We start from the raw sequence: 19855 nt of genomic DNA, 5'->3' as shown, positions 1-19855 counted from the left end.
ATTTGCAGCTAAACCCCTCCCTGCCTTGTTCCAGGATGCTGTTTCTGCTGCTACAGACGAAGAACGGCTGGTTAAAATCCATGATGTCATCCAGCAGCTGCCCCCTCCCCACTACAGGTCAGTGCAGCCTTTCCTCTGGTTCTGGCTCAGCAGTTTATTATTGATAGCGTTTCAGGAGTGAAATGATCTGATTCCAGTTTTCCCTCTCAAGGCAGCCACGCTGTGCCTCTGGATATTAAAATGGCTTATGGCTATATAATGTTGATGTGCTATATAAAGTTGATTTATATTTTAATTAGCTCCTTACCAGACAAACACTATAAACTTTGCATAGTCCTATTTGACTTCCTTGGAAACTATGCATAGGAGGCAAATGTAAGCTCGTTAGGTCAGAAGTGGCTGATACCACTAAGAAAACAGTTTTATTGCGGAGCAGGGGGGGCAAAATACCGGCTCTAGGAATAACAATTTTAAAAAGTGAAATGTAGCAAAAAAGTTGGGTCAGCCCTTCAGTATAATTTGGTCAAGTGCATTTTGTCTCCAATTCCACACACACAGCCCAGCAATAATAGTAACTAGCAAATTGTAACAGTGCTCGAGTAGAATAACTGATTATAATATGGTGCTTAAAAATCACCGAGTATAATAATATATTCAAATTAATTCGTTATTAATACTAATTTATGATATATGGCAATGAGTCTTGACCACGTATAACACCACATTAATGGTCTTTACTATTAAAAATTCCGGCAGGGTACAGTAAAAAGGCATTAGACCAAAATGTATGGTGATTGGTATTAATAACTAAATGTAATACTGCACTATAATAATTCTTTAAATAGCATTAATAACTAAGTATCATCATGATGTATGGTAAGTAGTCCTTACCAATTATGTTTTGCAGTTGGTATAAATAGCTAATTACAATGCATGTTGAAAGTTATTAAATATCAATAAGTATTGTAATGAGCTGGACCAGTTGTGATGCTGTGTCCCGAGTGGTGTATAGCTGGCCAGTTGTAAAACATGAGGATAGTCATCTGGATATTGATAACTATTTATAAAAACCTGTGCTAATAAATATTTTATTGTAATAATGGCTGGTGATTACCTGGACAATTGCAATGCTATATCTGAGTGGTATAAATAACTAATTATAATATACATTATTTGAATATCAATAACTTAGATTGTAGCCATTAGTCTTAACTAATGATAATGGTTAACTAGTGTGTGCTACTTACTTGCTATTTAGTATTAATCAGTGTAATAGCTGGTGATTTGTATTAACTAATTGTAATATTTTGTTTAAGGGAGCAAGGCCTTCTCAAAAATGAACTGTATCTATCTCCTTCATTTACTTTTTGCTGGTGCATTCCACCTTTTCCATAAAATCACTCTTATTTTGGGGGGCAAACAACCGTGTTTAACTTGGAGATTGTGATGCTCGCATATGTCTTAGTCTTAGACCAAAGAGGGGATGTGGGAGATACCTGGATGCAAAATGATGTAGATGGACAGGACTGTTGCACTCCCCCTTTCCTGAGGATTCCTTGGAAAAGGAAAAGACACTTTATTTTTCAGCTACTCTGTGACGAGAGGTTCCCTGCAGGTAACCGGCCTTTGGTGGTGTAAGCTGGAGCAGGGCAGTGCAGGTGTCCATTTAGTTTCCATCTGGAAACTTCAGGCCTTGCCCACCTGTGGAATTTTGAGCCCCAAAACACACCCCTGTCCCCTCCCCCGGCGAGAAAAGGGTACGCAGTGAGGTGGACACAGCCAGGGCTGCTGCCAGGCAATAGCCCTGAGGAGGATACAGCATTACCACATTGTGCTCCCTCTTTCTCAGGGGTGTACAGCACTGTGCAACGTAGAAAACTTTTTTTTTTTTTTAATTGTGAACAGAAGCCTCTGAAGTTTACCCTTGTAAACTTCTAGCCATTAGAAACCTCTAGCCATTAATTTCCTAAGTAGAACATGGATACAATTTGCTGATTCCTGGGGTGTCTAAATAAATACTCCCCCCTTACCAGGGTTAACATCCTTCCCCTCTTCGGTCTAACAAGCACCGCCGTGCTGTCGTGTACAGCACAAAGGGTGTGTTTCTGCTGCACAGTGTTACAGTAAAGTAGGCAAGAGATTAATTTCCCAGGTACTCTGCTTCTGGATCCAGTGCTGGTGGCATTTAGATTATTCCCATCCACCTCAGTGTTTGCTGGATCCAGCCCTTGGACTGAGCGTGCAGATGCTTTGACCATCGTCTTGTTGAGTCCTCACTCCACCCCAGAGTGATTATATTTGCTAAAGGCAACTTTACCATCAGTCTTAGCGTGTACAGTTCAACATCTTTTTCTGTGAGCTGTCAAACCAAAAGAAAATAATGAACTGGGGTTTGTTTTGTAAATTGCAGCATGGCTTTGCTCATTGGTGCTGAACATTTGCCTATCTCCTGTTTTCCAGGACACTGGAGTTCCTAATGAGACACTTAGCTCGTCTGGCTGATTACTGCTCCATCACAAATATGCACACTAAAAACTTAGCAATCGTCTGGGCTCCAAACCTCCTAAGGTACTTTTTTCCCCCCTCCCATTTTAATACAAGATAAGTTTTTACATTTATAAAAAACAGTCAGAACCTGTTCTCCAGAAAATCGTAAGTTTCAGCAGCTGAGAACGCAATCTTCCTTTCTCCCATCCAATGTGCTCTTCTCCTGCTGTAAAATTCCTAATGGGGAGTCCTCCTAAGCAGGAGCTTGAGGCCAGCTGACAAGCTCCTGAATTGTGGTGTGAAATAGCCCCGCGCTGTTACCTGCGGCACCCTGGTATTATTGTCTCACTGCAATGCAGTTCCACTGACAGCAGTTCAGTAGTGGCAAGGAAGGCTTCCCCCTCTTCTCTAGATGATAATTTCCCCTCTCCTGAGTAGATGAGACTAGTGTGCCCTTGATAATCCAGGAAAATTGAGTCAGCGGCATCACCAGTTTCCCATAGTGGATGTCTTTAGAGGCTCATGTGACAGCTTTTGGCTGCAAAAATTCAAACATGGAAATGGTCTTGGATAAATCCGTCGCCTAAAATTTGTTTTGAATGTGCGTAATAGGACAGTTAAAAATTAATGGTGTGATTTAAAAGGAGAAAAACCTCACCCTGGCCTGTATCGTATTGATTTCTGGACTACTTTGTTACCAACCTGAGAAATCCGAGTCACAGGCTCCCCTGTGTGCAGTTAATGAGGGTATAAGCCCTTTTCTCCTTTCTAGCACTTCACCCATGAGCAGTCAAGCGATCTCTTCTTTGAGTTTGCTTCTGTGAATATTGGGGTACTTGCTGAGCAGGATCAGTTGGAGATACTCACTGCTAGAGGGACAGATCACATTAGAAGGCCACCGTGAGCTCTGTACAATGACACTGCATTAAACTGCCACCATTCACAGTACTGGAAATGGGCTGGCAAAAGAGCTCCCCACTTTGTGTGTGCAGCGCGCTTACCTCAATCCAGGTCTGCCACACGTCCTCCTCCTCCTCGACCCAGCGTTCCTCTTGCCATTTCGGTAAGACTCAAACCTGAACTCAAAATCTGGATCTAAGTCGCTACAGTCAGTGTGATCGTTTGCGTGACGCTGATGAGAATCTCTTAATTGCCCCTAAAGTCTCATCTGCGTGAGCAACCAGCCACAATAGCTCAACACGTGCCGCAGCCTTACCCAAAGGAGCGCACCTTGCTGTGTGTTCTGGCTTTTAGCGTTTCGTTTAATCTGCCTCTTCTTCAGATCAAAGCAGATAGAGTCCGCCTGCTTCAGCGGAACAGCTGCCTTCATGGAGGTGCGAATCCAGTCAGTAGTTGTGGAATTCATCTTGAACCACGTGGACGTCCTCTTCAGTTCCAAACTCAGCTCAGTCATACGTGATGGAGCAGGTGCGTGTCTTCCTCCACTAGCTTTACCTTGATCAAAAGAGGTAGCAGGTGCTTAATGGGTATCTGAGCCTCCCCAGAGACATTTAAAATATGTTTTTACTGTAACCTAGAGGACAGACTTCTAAGACCATAAGTATGTATACCTGTTCCTCAGAAAACAAGTAGAGTTGCACCAGGAAGAAAGTTTACTCTGCATGTTAGATCAACCAGTCGTGGATACCACGAGCTATTATTACTCCTAAGCAGCATTAAGCGTGTACCATCTGCTTTGACAACCTGCCCTTCTAGTTCCCACCACCTGTGGAGTACAGATAGCTGGTTTTCCAGTATATTTGCTGCTCCCTGCTTCTGAACAAGTCCTACCTCTACTTAGGCTAGCACAGTTCCTCCAAGTCCAGCTTTTCTTCCTACTGGAAGACGAGTTTAAGTCAATAGGAGCCAGAGGTTACCTTGGCTGAACAGTAATAGCCCGCAGCAGGCTGAGCTCTGCCAGGGGAAGATAAGCGTGCTAAGAATCCCAGCCAAACGATTATCCAGGCTTAGAATGGACCATGTAAATTCGGCTAATTGTTTAATGACTTGGTCATTCGCATTCAATGTGCTTTGACACAAAACTGGCAGGGAGAAGGGTCAGGCTATTTCATAGCTAAGTGCAGGAATACTGTGCCACAGCAAGGCAGCATCCTCCTCCGTGCTTCCAAGAGCCTCTCTTTCTGAGCGTGCCTTGTTACCTGTACCCGCCTGCTTTAAGCCGTCCCAGGTAAGGCTATTGCAAAGACAGCTGGAACCCAAACGTCACCCCAGATAGCGTTTGCAGCTGACACGCACCAGGCGCTGCGCACTCTGCACAAGAGCTGTGATGCTGAAAGGAGAGCAGTAGGAATGGAACCAACCAGGAAGTTGCTGCGAGGACATGCTTCCCCCTCACCCCTTGACTCATGTGAGAATAATCATATAAATACTCGCACTGTAAGCGATGGCAAACAAAAGACAGCTGCTCTTCCAGCAGGCTCCTCGTGCTCCTCTGTAGCAGCCTCCTCTGCACAGCAAAGCTGACTTAACAGATCCTAACGGCAGGAGGCAACATCAACTACTTTTACAAAGATTTACATGTTCAGCTCCAAAAACAAGCACAGGCTGTAAAAAGACCAAGGGCTGGACACACGGCTCGATTCAGACTTTTGCATGCAGATGAAGCATAAGTAAAGTATGTCAGTGAAGATTTCTAACCTGCCTGCTTCCTTTTTTTTTTTTTGTTGCTTTTTTAGTACCCTAAGCTGCTCTCAAATATGAGAACGTGGGTCTTTTTGTTGTAAATATACCTCTGACAAAATGGCTATTTTGACAACATCTTTCAGTGGCTGGGATAACAAAGATCTAGAAAAACACAGCACCTCCCTAGACACACAGACCCAGAGCTTTGATCTGTACTGCTGTTTTCTGATTCTCCCTCTTGCCCATGGTTTTTCCTTACAGGGCACAGTTCTTTATCACGGCCCAAGTCTCTGCTGGTGTCCTCTCCTTCCACAAAGCTGCTCACGCTGGAGGAGGCGCAGGCACGGACACAAGCCCAGATCAACTCTCCCATCGTGGCAGACAGCAAATACATAGAAGTGGGAGAAGGCCCTGCAGCTTTACAGGGGAAATTCCACACGGTCATAGACTTCCCATCTGAAAGGTAGAGACAAGTTTCCTTTCCAGCACGTGTCAGAACTGCATTTGGTTTTTTAGATTACAGCAAAAACTTGCCGATACTGACTTCCACTGGTCCTACGTAAGATATTGTAGCCCATTTTCCACCTGCTTTGGACTCTGTGAGGATTCAGCTTGCATCAGGTACATGGCCAAGCTAAGTCCACCAGACTTCAGTGCCACTCCCTCCTTTTTAGCAGGGTTATCATTAAATGTATAAAAAGCCATGTTGTGTGTGATGCATGTAGATGCCTGTACTAGTCACGTACATAGAAATGTCAACAGGGTGAACACCTGGAAACATTGGGGTTTTCCAGATTTCAGGACTTAAGCGCCTGGAACAAATCCAGGTTCCCTTCGAAGTGGAGCAGTTGGACAGACTCGATGACACTAGGAATTAAATCTGGCAGTGGGAGGAGGTGAATGTGATTTTTACAGCATGAGCAAGAGATGCTTTTGAATACCTTTTATGGCTGCGCAGTTCCTCAGAGCACTGGTGCATCTGCCAGGTACATAAAAGCCCTCCCTTACTGCTGTACAGTAAAGTACGGAGCCTTGGCTCACCTGCATTGCACCTGCTTTGCATAGTTCGGTGGAATTTACCAAGCGAGACTTCAGGGCTGAGCTACAAGAATGAAGACATCCCCAGCTATTTGGAAGAGACAGAGTTTCTACGCCTTGTTTCAGCAGAAGCCAGATAATGCTAATAACAACCAGCTTCCCCCTCCAATAATTTGTTCTATTTTCTCACTCCAGAAAAAGACCGCCCAGCAAGATGAAGAAATCACCAGTTGGCAGTTGGCGTTCCTTCTTCAACCTGGGAAAGTCATCATCCGTGTCCAAACGCAAACTACAGCGCAATCCCAGTGAGCCCTCAGAAATGAAAGCCATAGCCCTGGCAGGTAAGGGTGCAAACCCAGCTTCCAAAAACCTGGGGATTCGGCAGTGCCGAATTCATGTTTACAGCGTGCTTCTACCGCCTTCTAGCGTTCGAGCCACGCATAGCACCTTCAGTTAACTGCTGTCTTTACTGAAACTCTCTCACATTAGCTCGAGAACCAAACAGGCTAGAGCACACACCACTAACGTGTTTCTCAGAGTGGCTTTTGAAAGACAGAAATTCCTTCTGACGAAATAAGAATATGGTGCTGGATCACTTTGCTGTTCTCAAAAGATGCACACTTAAACTAGGTAAAGACACTTGTCCACAAACACATTCACCCCAAAAGCTGTACTAGTGTAACTAGAGAAGGTGTCCAACAACCATTTGTAGCCGCATCCAGTGCATGTAGACTGATTTCTCAGCCCTTGCCCTGTATAGGTTACTGTCTCTTTCCAAATTTTAAAATGGCAACAATACGTTTTTTTGCGGTAAAGCACACCACACATCCCTAAACACGAGCCAGTGAGGGCTTTTATCCCATCTTCTCACCGGTGCCATTTTCAAATTATAACCCTCATAGTCTTCAGTGTAACCAACACATTATGTGAATGCCCTTTAAGACTGTCTCCCTGGAGCACTTAAGTCATACTTGTTTAGCGCTCGTAAAACAGGTTGTGTAAATGTTACTTTCTTCACCATTTTTAAGGGTTTTTGTTAGCTGGCAGGAGCCAACCAACTGTCACAGGTACACCCAGACAGAGTCTGTAGCAGGATGATGTGGGAAGTTGTCTCCCGACCTGTCATCTGCAGCAGTTACCGTTTTGGTTGGTTACATTTCCCCAGTCTGTAAAATGAGCATCAAAAGCCAGCTCACTCTCTCGTAATTGCCTCTTGCCTGGTAGCATAGGCTCATGGGTCGAAGGGGACCTTCTTTAAGGGCTTTACAGTAAAAGCCAAACTAAAAAAACCCAGCCTCAAGACACAAAAAGCACAGCTGGTACTCTCAGGACAGTCGTACTGTTGCTAGAAACCCTTTTGTGTTTTTCCTGCCACCACCTAACCAAATACAAGCCATTTCTATAACTCAGCTCTTCACTGTCTCGCTTGCATTCCCCTAGGTGGACGAGGAGACAGTGGGACTCTTCGCTCAGCTAAAAGCGAAGAATCGCTTACCTCTCTGCACGCTGTTGATGGTAAGACAAAATTGTGCCTGCACTTGTAACGCGCGCGGATTCAAAAAGGCAGTTTGACGTTACTGACTGCAGACATTCAACAGGGCAGGTCTTTCACCCCTCTAGTAAAAGCTGGACTTGCTAATTAACGAAGCAGCTTACTTCTGTCCAGCACAGATGGAAATGCTCTTCATGTCTTTGTTTTCCTTCCAAGGTAGAAAAAGCAAACCCCTTGCTTTTGTGTAGCCAGCATCGGGAAGGAACGTGCTTTCTGAGAAAGCCTCAGGTCTGTAGCGCACTTAAACCAGTTTTGCTTGTGCACGCGGCTTAGTTTCAGACTAAATCAGACCTGGCAACTGCTGTAGAAGAGTTTGAGCAAACATAATAAACCGTTTCCACTAACTACAATACTTTTGTGCTTAGAGTTCACCAGGTGAGAGTTTTGCGCACTGCCTTAAGATACTTTAAGCCCAGCACTGAACCACCACCCCCTAGACAGGAAGATTTTGACACTAACCCGTGTGTATCTACTCGTTCCTAGGGGAGTCTAAACTGTTTCGACCCAGAAGACCTAGGTCCAGTAGTGATGCGTTGTCTGCTTCCTTCAACGGAGAGCTCTTAGGAAACATGAACCGCTGCAATTCTTACGACAACCTTCCCCACGACAATGACAGTGATGGGGACGAGGGGCTCATTCACGTTCCTGCCCTGATTTCTCCTCGGTCTGCTGAAGATGTTGACCTGAGCCCACCGGATATCGGAGTCGCCAGCCTGGATTTTGACCCAATGTCTTTCCAGTGCAGCCCGCCCCAAGCAGAGTCCGAGTGCCTGGACAGCAGTACCTCCCTGCTGGAGTCAGTTGGCATAAATAAGGAGAAGCCAAGCCTGCTAAAGAAGGATTTAGAATCAGGCAGCCAGTCCCAGACCCCAGGCAGTGCCACGAGCTCTGAGCCAGTCTCCCCTTTCCAAGAGAAGATGAGTCCCTTCTTTACTCTGGACCTGAGCCCAACCGAGGAGAAGGCCTGCAAACCCCACGCCTTCTCACCCAAGATGGGGCGAAAGCCCATCAAGTCGCCGCCGCTGACTGTGTCGGAACCCGTCTCCTTCGCACTGCCCAGCCGCATGTCGGAAGCGATTGGAGGAGTGCCCATCACCTCCCGAAACTCCTCTGCTTCCAGCTGGAGCAAAGGGGTTGGCACCACTGAAATCCCAAACAGGTCCCCCACCCAGATGTCCTTGCCCCTGAAAAACAGTGAAACAGGAGCAGGGGAAGGAGCCCACCAAGAGCTACAGCATGCCCAGCTAGTGGCTGCTGGCAAACCAGAGTTGCCAGAAGAAGGGGAGAGACCAATGTCAAGCAGTCAGAATAAGACTGTACCCACTGGACACACACAGCCAGGTACAGTGCATTTTCCTCCATTCTTTCTTTAAGTTCCAAAGGGGACCTGCTCTCAGAAACGTCCTCCTCTGCGTGCCTTTTAGGAGAGGGGATTGCCCGTCAGTTCTGGTCACAAGTGTCTTGCAGGGCTGTGCAGATCAGTAAGGTCTTAACCTCTGCCTTCTCCCTACATCACACAAATCTCGGATAATTTTCCATAATACCTTGTATACCACTTTTTTTTTTTCCCCCATCCTGTCATACGTGAAAATCTATAGCATGTTCTTCTAAATCATTTCAGCCAATAGACCATCTAAGACTTTTCTTTTTTAAATTAAAAATCTGCCAACACTTGAAGGAGGGACCTTTTCGCCTAAAACCTTATGATCAAAATTGTGTAAGGGTATCTCATTCTCTGCTACCTACTTCCTACCTCTCTAGAAATGCAAGAGGAGCCTTTAGACAATCTCTTGTGTTTTTTTCCTTTTTGTGATGAACTGCTGTGCTATTGAGCAGCGTTTGCATGTGAGACAGAAGATAGAGTGTTTCACATCAGAAGGAACTGCCACTGTGAAAGTGTGGAGAGCATCTATTTTTCTATAATAGTCATTAAGGTTAGGTCACTCTCCTTATTGGGTAACATAAAATCACTCTCTCTCTCGATTTTCCCCCCATTAGGAGCAGTTGCCCTCGACTCCCCCCAGGATCCTGTTCCCGTCAGTTCTGTGTCTCTTATCCCTCCTCCTCCTCCGAAAAATGCAGCGCGCATGCTAGCCCTAGCGTTAGCCGAGTCCGCACAGCAAGCATCCGCTCAGTCTCAGAAAAGGCCAGGAGATGCTCATTCTGAAAGCACAAATTATGGAGAGACTGAAGCTGGCACAGCTCTAGAAAAGCTCCATCTCTCTGCTGGTGCTCCAGACAAGCTCCACCTGTACACTGGTCTGCCCGAGAGCCGACTCCACTTCCAGACCGGTGCACCAGTAGAGCAGGATTTCCAAGGTAGCAGCACACCCGGGGAGCAGAACCACCCACCAGGTGCACCTGGAAACCAGGACCCCCCACCTCTCCACACTGGCATGCCTGGGGACATGCCTGGTAGCAGAGATGCAGAGCAGGAGCAGTCCAGCTTCCATCCTGGTAAACTGGGGGACAAAGATCACTTCCCCTCCCATGCCGGGGACTGGGAGCACCCCCCCCACCCTACTCCAGGTGCACTGCCTGACTGGGAACCACCCACAACAGACCTGTCTGTAGATAAGCCCCACCTCCGTGCATGCATGGCTGGGGACAGGCACCACATCCCTGTCTGCACAGCTGATGACAAACTTCAGTCTCCTCCTGCCGTAACTGCTGGGGAGAAAAGCACCCCGGCCTCAATGCCGTATTTAACAACCATCCCGACAACAGCAGCCGAGCCGAGCCACGGGCCGGCGGGCCCAGCCACGACGCAGGCCGACGTCGCCGTCACAGCCGCGCAGCGCCCACCCGCCACCAGCCAGCCTGCCCCAGCGCAGAGGCAGGATCACCAGTCAGCAATGGGACAGGTGCCAGCGGCCTCCGCCAAAGCATCGAGTAGTTCCAGTCAGGTACGTGGACACGTCCCCCAGCCTCGCACGTACGGCAAGCACAGCTGACGTGTAACTGTAGGAGGCCGAGCGCTGGGACAGTCATTCCAAATCCCAGTGGCAAGAGGCAGGGGATTCACGGGTTACTGGGAATTACCCGTGTACCGCACAGACGCGGCCCTACAGGAAATCGGCGCGGTTTCCTAAGCGAACGCAAGTTGGGAAACATCCCAGTGTACCTGCTCCCCGTGCTTTAAAGGGGGAAGTTTTAAGGAGTTAGTTGTCTGCTGGGGTGACCGATACAGGGAACGCTAGTTTAGAAGTGCTCAGAAACGGGTAAGGATTTTTGCATCCTCTCTTCCACCATCCTCTCTGATAAAGCAGGTCAGGTTCCTTGTGTGACAGGTAGACATGGAAGCATTCACTCAGAAATCCAACCCACCCATGAAACACCTGCAGGCTGTCTCGACCACCGTAGCCACACTTAAGGGAGGGATTTCTGCTGTATTACACTACTTGATCTGCTCACCAGGGTGTGAGGAGCTTAAATCCAGGTACATTTTCATTAGGAGAAGTATGTTGATAAGCAGACCACCTCATAAAACGCTGTGGATGCTGTGTAAAAATGTTAAGCTGCTGCTCTAGAGACAGCCACCTCCTCCCGTGTCCCTAGTTTGACATTTGCAGAGCGCCCCGTTTTGTGATGGGTCCCGAAATCTCCCAGAGGCGCCGCGCTGCCCTTGCTGGGAAAGGGAACCTTCACATCTCGTCTACAGCGAGCAGCCGTGGCTCTGCACGGCAAGCAGAAACCAGGCACAGAAGAACCGAAATTGAACTAATCCGTGGGTGATATTTTACCTGCAGAATAGGAGGGGCAAAAAGACACTTGACTCTAACTCCTGCTGGTTTCTTCCCTACAGGTATGGGGCACAACCGCACCTGAAAAGCCACCTGAGCCCACGCCTGGTTTTGTCTCAGAAAGCAGTTCTACCACCCGCTGCTCTTCTTCTGTGCCCGCGGGCCACCAGAGCCATTTGGAGAAGCCTCGGGAGACCACGAGGGCTCCCCCACTGCACCTGCGGTCCGAGTCTGTCCCTACTCACTCCTCCTACAGCTTTACACCCCCTGTCCCACCTGTGAGAACACTGGAGAGCAAAATTGCTGCCGCCATGCACTCAAACAACACGGATGCCATCAACAACTCCAATTATCACACCTTCCTGTCCTCCTCCATGCTGGCCTCCTCCGTGGAGGAAGCCCTGCTGCCACCACCACCGCCTCCCCCACCCAAGCACGCTTCCCTGCAGTCTGTGTACGTGCCGCACCCCAAGCCAGAGAGCATCCCTGAGCCCCCTGGGCCGGACGGCTACCTGCATCACAAGCCGGCTTCCATCCATCAGTACAGGCCTGAGAGCGTTCCTCCCCACATCTCCTACCATGGCAAGCCCGACCAGCACCAAGCCTTCCCTCCTCGGTCAGAGACACCCACTTCTGCGGGCACCCGCTACAACACCTACACGAACCAAGGGAAGAGCACCTCGGCTCTCCACTCCAAGCCTCGCAGCCGGACAGAGTTTGTGTCCTCCGTGAGCCCAACGGGCCTGCGTAACGCCAGCTATGCCGAGGACGCTCCACCCTACCCCACTATCCGAAGGGTTCAGTCGCTGCACGTCCCCACCCCCGCCGCCTCCGCTATCCGCTCCGTTCCCATTTCACGGACCGAGGTACCTCCAGACGATGAGCCGGTGTACTGCCCGCGGCCCCTCTACCAGTACAAGCCATATCAGCCCCACTCCGACTACCACGTAACTCAGCTGCAGCCTTACTTTGAGAACGGGCGGGTACATTACCGCTACAGTCCTTACTCCAGCTCTTCTGGCTCCTCTTACTACACCACTGCCGATGGGAGCTTTTATGACCTGGACCCCTACAGCACCGTGCGGGTCAGGCCCTTCCACCCCCTGCCCAGCCGAGACTTTGCATCCTACGCCTCGCGGCTGCAGAGCAAAGGCCTGTACCGCTACCCCAGCTTGTCCGCCTACCCTCGGGGTGGCCTCATCGGCCACCTCGCAGGCAAAGAGCACAGCTTCGTCAGCAGAGACGTGCCTCCTGCACCGGACATCAAGCACATGTATGTGTCGTGGGACCTCGAGGACATGGAGAAGTACCGCATGCAGTCTATTCGCCGGGAGAGCCGCACGCGCCAGAAAGTGAAAGGGCCAGTGATGTCCCAGTACGATAACGTGGCCCCACTGCTGCAGGAGGAACTGGGAGGACTGGATGTAATTCACTTGCGCAGCAAATCAGATCCTGGGAAAACCGGCCTCCTCACCGTGGCAGAAGGGAAGGAGGGGAGGTACCCAGCCAAAGCGGCTACGCCCGAGGGGGACGAGCGTTACTACATGCAGCACCCTGAGGCAGAGCTGGACAGAGCCCACTACCACGGCGCCTACGGGAACGGGCAGTCGGAGAAGCCGTCCCTCCCCCAGAAGCAGAGCAGCGTCCGGAACAGGAAGATGCACGAGCCCGGCTGCAACACGAGCGAACACAGGACGCACTTGCAGCAGGAAGCAAGCCATAGGCAGCCTTCCGAACCCAAGAACGGGCCCCCTTATCCCGACTACAGGCCCAAAGGTGGCCCAGAGCCCTCGGAGCCCATCGGTTACCAACACTCGGGCAGCAAGTACATCCCGGCGAACCAGGAGACCCTGAGACTGAACCACAAGGAGGTGAGGCTGGCGGAGGACAGGCCAGACTTGGAGAGGTCTCGAGCCAGACCGAGCACATCCGTGGAGAAACACTCCAGAGACTGCTATAAGGAAGAGGAGCACGCCACCTCGCCCATGGCGCCGCCGCCCAAGCCCGAACGGAGCCACAGCCTCAGAATGCAGCACCCCGAAACCATGGAGAGGGACTCTGCCCTCCTCTACCCATACCAAACCCTGGGGAAACGCCAAAGCACTATGACTGTGGTGTCCCAGTACGATAATTTGGAGGATTACCATACCATGCCTCAGCACCAAAGAGGGGGCTATGTTGGAGGAGGGGGGTTTGCGCCCCCCAGTTTTACCCATGTGCACAGTAGAACTTACGCCACGGCCCTCGGCCAGGGAGCCTTCCTCCCGACGGAGCTGTGTTTGCAGAGGCCTGAAACAGAGGTCCATGTTGAGTGAGCTGGCGTGGGGGGAAGGAGGGATAGAGTCTAAGCAGCCTCTGCTGGACAGCGGACTGTTTTATTTTTTCAGTGACGGAAAAAAAAAAAAAAATACCCCCGCCCCTGCCCCGATGAGCAAAGCAAACCCACCTTCAGCCCCACCCCGACCAGCCTCCCACTCACTGTTTTTATGTAGTAGAAATAGAGCTTTTTCATGTAGTTTTGAGACAACTGGAACGATAGGGCAGGCTGTTGGCACACAGACGTTGCCAGAGAGGCCGGGCAGAGCTGAAAGAGATGCTGTTGGGGCAGGGAGCGAAGGAAAAGCTTTTCCTTCCATGGATTTTGACATTGGCAGTTACCACCGCTTCCTCACCGCGCCTCCACGGTCCTGTGCACGACGGACTGTGCATGCAGCTGTTTCCCCGCGAGCCCCGTGTGTAGTGAGCTGCCCTCCCCACTGCTAGCTCCCTTCTTAGGGCTCCCTGACATGCCTTGCGAGAACCACTCTTCTGCCCCCTCTGAGGTTACACGGCAAGAGTGGGCTAAAGGCCGGGGGAGGGGGGGGGGGAACTTCCCAAGTATTTTCTTCTTGATAAATGCAGAGGTCCTGCCCCTCCCTTGAAAATTACTGCTTAGGCATAGCGGAGCCGCTTCAATCACTTTGAAGCGGGTGGGAGCCTGTCGTGACTTCAAGCCTGTGGAATAGGCTCTGAAGCCAAAGTTCAAAATACAACACGCTTTATAAATGGCTTGTTTAACAAGGGTGCTTCTGACTACAAGAAATCAAATTACTTTCAATTTCTCTATTGTAAGCAGAGGCCAGCTGTGGAAGCCAAGTAGGGCAGGTTTGCATTTCTCATACCAAAAGAAATGAACACAAAAACACACCAAACCGTGCACACACCGTTGGGAACAGCACACCCATCTCATGCCAATTCCTCTTTACTGCTAGGCTATCTACAGTCCAGATGATTTAATACCACATTGTGGCTGGCCAGACAGTATCATCTCTCTACCAAAAAAAAAAAAAAAAAAAAAAAAGGGAAAAAAAAAAAAAAAAGAAAAAAACACCAAACAAAAAACCACTATAAAAATCAGAAAAAGATCTCTATAGCATTATGTCCAGCTTGTAAATTGGAGCCTAACTTACCAGCTGGGAATGACTGTGTAAGTGCCGAGTTATCTGCATGACCAGCTATTATTTGCCCTGGGCCAGATCCTGCAGCTCTTAGATCAGGGAATGCTCCTGTTGACCTTAAACCGGAGGTCTACAGGACACAGCTTTCTGTAACCTGTAAGTTCCGTGTTGGCCAGGGGAGCCCTGTGACGTTGTGGCACACACAGAATAGTTACGTGCTCTCTGTGCGCTGTGACTTACTATTGCCTCCCGTACCGCAAGTGTAGCTCCTACCGTATTCAGTTAGCAGTAGGGACAGAAGGCCAGTGCACTCTCTAATACGCTAATAACGTTGTCCTAGGTATTTAAAAGCTTTCCATATTTTAAAAGAAGCCAGGCAGCATCTCAGACTTCCCAGGACTCGGTACAACCCCACCTTATAAATAAAGCACATCCATTTCATTAGACAGGGCTTGCAAGCAATACTTGAGATTTAGGAGTTTTTAAATGGTCACTGATTAAGTTCCAAGGCCATTCCTGTTCCGTGTGGTTAAAGAACTTCTCTACCCGTTTCGAATCTCTATATAATGTTTTATTAAAAACCTGGAGGTCCTGCAGTTAGCACATAGCTGTTAAAGAGAGCTTAGATGGTTGTTTGGAACAAAATTTTCACAGCTATTTCGGGGCTTTTAAAGCATAAAGAAAATCTGCTTCTAGTAGCTAACTAGTCTTTAGCTATTTGCTTCTTTTAATCTTGTAGCCTTGTCTGGGGCTGTTTTCGATAACACTACCTTATGGTCCTATTTTATTGTGCAATGCTGTTGTTTTAAGCATTTTGTTTAGAAGAGTTGTTCTTACATGTTACGGAAATAAATCTGGCAGTTAGAAAGAAAAAAAAAAAAAGAAAGAAAAAAAAAAGAAGAAAAAAAAAAATCAGCACTGTGATCCAGGTTCCCACAGTCTCCTTGTGAGTAATTACCAGGTAGAGGGGTTGGGTTGTTTAGGGTTTTTTTGTGAGGGAATGGTTTTTGTAGTGTTTTCTCTTAGGAAAAACTAACAAAATCACATGGAAGGGGCCATTAGGTGAGCCACGCTGCGGGCCGCCCTGTCCCCACTGCTAGCTAGCTCCCTAGGAAAGGCTGAGCTGCCCGGGTGCCTTGGTGCGAGCTCGCCAAGGCAGCCCAGATGCAGGCGGTGCTCGCTCCGCGGTGTGAGCTGTGTCAGGGCTGGTGCTGGTCCTCACCGCTGTAGCACAGTCTCCCCACAGCTGCCAGTTACCTGCCGAGGTCTCCAGTTGAAGCAGGGACAAGGCTCTTTGGGATTCAGGTAGGGAGAGCTGTAGGTCAGACCTCTCTCTCCATGAAAGCCTTAACTCCCCTCCCCTGCCGCAGCTCCCCTCACCTCCATTTTGGCCTTACGTTAACCAGGACTATCCTGCCGAGGGGGCTGAACCCAGCTCCCACTGCTGGTAAACGCCTCTCTGGATTTTCCTGCTCAAAGCCGCCGTCTCCCTCTAGAGATCAAGTGCCATCCCTGGACAATTCCTGTTCCTTACAGTCTTGTGCTACTCCTGCCCGAGCCTGGGCCCCACAGCTCGCTGCACTGATGAAGTGCCAGGTGCTGAGCACCCTCTCATCCGTGGGAAACAAAAGCGTTCGGCACCTTTCCAAAAGGGCTTCTAGAAGTGCACACCCATGCGCCTGGATGGCTGCTCTGAACAGCCTTCCTCTTGAGAACAAGGAGGTCTCCATTAAAATATAATAATAAGAATAAAAAAAAAAAAAAGACAGCGGAAAACTTACCGCCCAGCCCCCCCCCACCCCTCTGCACGCAGCCACAGCAGTGTGCGCTTCACGGGCTGGAAGCTCTTGGAGAACCCAAACTAATTTCCGTACATCAGTGTTGAGCCACAAGTACAAAAACTCAAAGCAAGGTTAGGGCACCAGCTTTTCCCAGAGTCTGCTCCAGTCTTTAGTGTCGCTACCGCGCACGGCTTAAACATCTGGTACCACCCGGCCGTCCCCCCGCATCCCCCCGCGCAAAGCCATATAGTGAACTATGCAGTTCTGCTCTTGCACTCCGGTTGATCTGATGGTCCTTAGGAAGAGTTTTACATCCTTTACGTTCACAATAAACCCAAACATCCAGCTGTACCTTTGCAAAATTCATAGCTGAAATTAAGAAGGGCGTCGTGCATCGGAGCGAGGGGGGGGGTTACGCCAGGGGTCTGGGTGAGGTGGATGGTCTGAGGTAAGTCGGTAGGTCAGTTCCTGGCATCCTAGCAGAGACACGGGAGAGAGCAAGGGGACGGCGACGCAAGTAATACTCTCTTGCAAGCCCAGTTCTGCTCAGATTAATTTACCGCCTAACTATCTCCAGCGAGACAAGCAGCTGTGTTCTTAAATCGCTCCCTGTCCTTGCCGCCAGCTGGCTACATCTTCAGTTGCCGCTCCCGAAGGTTTCAGCTGAGGCTCATGCAAGCGTTAGGGACGGGTAGCGCCAACTCTGGATTTTCACCTCTGCTTTGGAGCGCGGTGTGCCGCCCCCAGGAGACCTTCCCCGGCGAGGGGGAGTGCAGATGGCAGGTGAGCAATGAGGACCTAGCCCCTACGAAGTCTTAAGTAAAGCATTAATTTCTGATTTTTAAGAAGTCTTTATCAGGTAAAATCTATATGCATATATGACAAAACAACTTTGTGCCTATGTCTTTCCAGAGATCCTCATTTTGTGCTCATCATTTGAAGGGGGGGGGGGGGGGGAGGGCGGGGGCAGTAAGGATTGCACAGTGGTAGTAAGTTGCTACACAAAACCAAAACCAACTTGAAACACACTGTTCCTCTTTAACCCCAGGCAGGGACAGAACCTCACGTGTACTCTGCCATTCACCCGTGCATTGACAGGGCATTGACTGATGTGATGTGTTACGTGTCAGGAAATCTGGATGAGAAACCGTTTTACTTTCGTTACAGGCGGCTTAGGCATGCAACTCTTTTTTTTTTTTTTTCCCAGAGCCTTGTGCTACAGAGACCCGATGTTGAAAGGCATGGTCTGGTTTAAACAGACGTACAACATAATTAATACCTTTGTGTGCAGAGTCTTGCCTCGTCCAGTTGGGGGGGAGGGAGGTGGGGGGGGGGGAGGGGGGAGAAAAGGGTTGTTTTGCAGTTCATTTTCCTGCTGTAGAAGACTTGATTTTTCTTTCCCTGAGCCGCATGAGAGAAACATCCCAGAAAGTCTTGGGTTACCTTTGGAGTTCCCTTCACTTTAATTTATATAGTGTCTTTTTTTGTGAACTGGTGTAAAATGTATATGCCGACAAGCTCATGTATTTTTATGTAAATATTTTTTGTGGTTTCCCCACTTGCCCTTCTCTGTAAATATTTAGAATTCTCATATTCTTCTCACCTTGTATGATGCAGATGTGGTTTTGTTTCTGTTTTTTATTTGTACTGTAATGCAACAATCCAGACTGAGGTGTCTTGTGGTATTAAACAAAAGCAACAGTCCCACTGAGCTCACACTCAGATGTGCAACTGGACAGCATTAATCAAGCCAGGTTAAAAAAAAAAAAACTATCCTGTTGTGTTTGTGTGTGTTCTTGCCTCTGCCTCGTTAATCAAGAGCGTATTTTAAAAAACACGGGAAAAGCCAGTTTAGGGCCATGGGGGGATGCGGCAGGTTTCTGGAGGAGGTGACTGTATTCATACACCGAGGCTATTGCAAAATCGCTCACCTTGAGCCCGTGCCACTGCTTATCTGTTGAGTTACACCTGTGGCCATGACGGCCTCCTAACAAAAAACGACCCAGCCTGGGCATTTTTAGTCTCCCTTTCCTCTCACCCAGCGTGACAGTGCAAGGAGGAACAACTTGGCGCTCGCACAGAAGGCACGAGGCAGAGTAAGTTGGTCCTGACAGATGGCGCGGGCCACCTCGGCCCTCGGAGCTGCCCAGCAGGGACTCCAGGCACCACAGCAATATGGTTCATAGTTAATTAACAGCGAAAGGATGATAAAGGAAGCTAATTTCATATGGATTTAACTTTGTGAGAAGGACTTCTAAGAGACTTCTCATCCAGTAAATGTTACGCCCTTTAGAACTGCTGCCAGGAATAAACCCGATGCTCCTTTCCCCAGAGGCCAGGCCAGCCCCCCCCACCCCCCCACTGAGCCCGTAGGACACGGCCGGCGCGGGGGCATCACCCCCCATGCCCGCCCGGGAGGCTGCGTGAGCAGGGAGCGGCTGCCGAGCTTGCCTTACACCGGGGCTACCTGCGAAACCTCTGCCTCGCCCGCCCCAAGTCCTCACTTTCCGATGCCGGTCTGCTTACTAATCCAACGTACGTGCTGCTACACATCCAGCCTCCCGCCGGACACTTGTGTCTTGTACGGGAGGCCCCCCCAGCAAGGCCAGCAGCCCACCCCTGCTCCGTTCTTGGAAACCCCCACGTGGCCCCCACAGCTCCTGTCCCACAGCAGCACGGGCAGGATGGGGCCCTTGCACTGGCCGCCATGCAAACCAGGTGCCCGCGCTACATTGCGGCTCCATCGCGTTGATGCATGAAAAGCAGCAAGCTTTTCTCTGCTGAGCACCACCAGAGACACCCTTGCCACATCCAGATGACAATATGAATCAGAGCAGCAATTGCCCACGTAGGAGCCCCTGAGAGCCCCCCATGCTCGGTTTCCACCCCCACTCATCCTTGCCCAGTGAAGGCGTCTGTTAACGATGCTGACACCGAAGCTGGCCTTGAGGCCAACGGCGGAATACAACGAGGGTGACTTGGCAAACGGAACTCGACTTTTCTGAAGCCCAACAGACAAACTCACATCTTTGCTGAAGTCTTTGCGGCAGTTCAGCAGAGTTTCCGCACAGGACATGAATCCACACAGGACGTTAATTGACCATTGTCCTTTTGCCAGCGTTAGGTCTTGGGACAATGGTTGGGAACAGCGGGGCTGTGGACCCCTTGCCCCAG

The 19855-nt window shown here is 49.5% G+C and overlaps 1 protein-coding gene across 7 annotated transcripts in view; it reads left to right on the top strand.

Annotated features, from left to right (window-relative positions):
* The window catches only part of ARHGAP32 (Rho GTPase activating protein 32), a 257980-nt gene extending 241345 nt beyond the window's left edge, over window positions 1–16635 (top strand). For all 7 annotated transcript variants that reach the window (XM_040616048.1, XM_040616044.1, XM_040616047.1 and 4 more), the window contains 9 exons: window positions 35–117; window positions 2461–2568; window positions 3770–3915; window positions 5392–5593; window positions 6364–6509; window positions 7609–7683; window positions 8204–9061; window positions 9719–10626; window positions 11526–16635. In XM_040616048.1, the coding sequence (XP_040471982.1) occupies window positions 35–117; window positions 2461–2568; window positions 3770–3915; window positions 5392–5593; window positions 6364–6509; window positions 7609–7683; window positions 8204–9061; window positions 9719–10626; window positions 11526–13778 (4779 nt within the window). In that variant the 3' untranslated portion in view covers window positions 13779–16635. The remainder of the gene's footprint in view (window positions 1–34; window positions 118–2460; window positions 2569–3769; window positions 3916–5391; window positions 5594–6363; window positions 6510–7608; window positions 7684–8203; window positions 9062–9718; window positions 10627–11525) is intronic.
* The last annotated feature ends 3220 nt before the right edge of the window (window positions 16636–19855 follow it).

Source organism: Falco naumanni, chromosome 16, assembly GCF_017639655.2.
Source record: "Falco naumanni isolate bFalNau1 chromosome 16, bFalNau1.pat, whole genome shotgun sequence".
NCBI classification, from domain to species: domain Eukaryota; kingdom Metazoa; phylum Chordata; class Aves; order Falconiformes; family Falconidae; genus Falco; species Falco naumanni.
The sequence above is the reverse complement of the archived record's forward strand: the minus strand, read 5'-3'. Positions and strand labels throughout refer to the sequence as shown.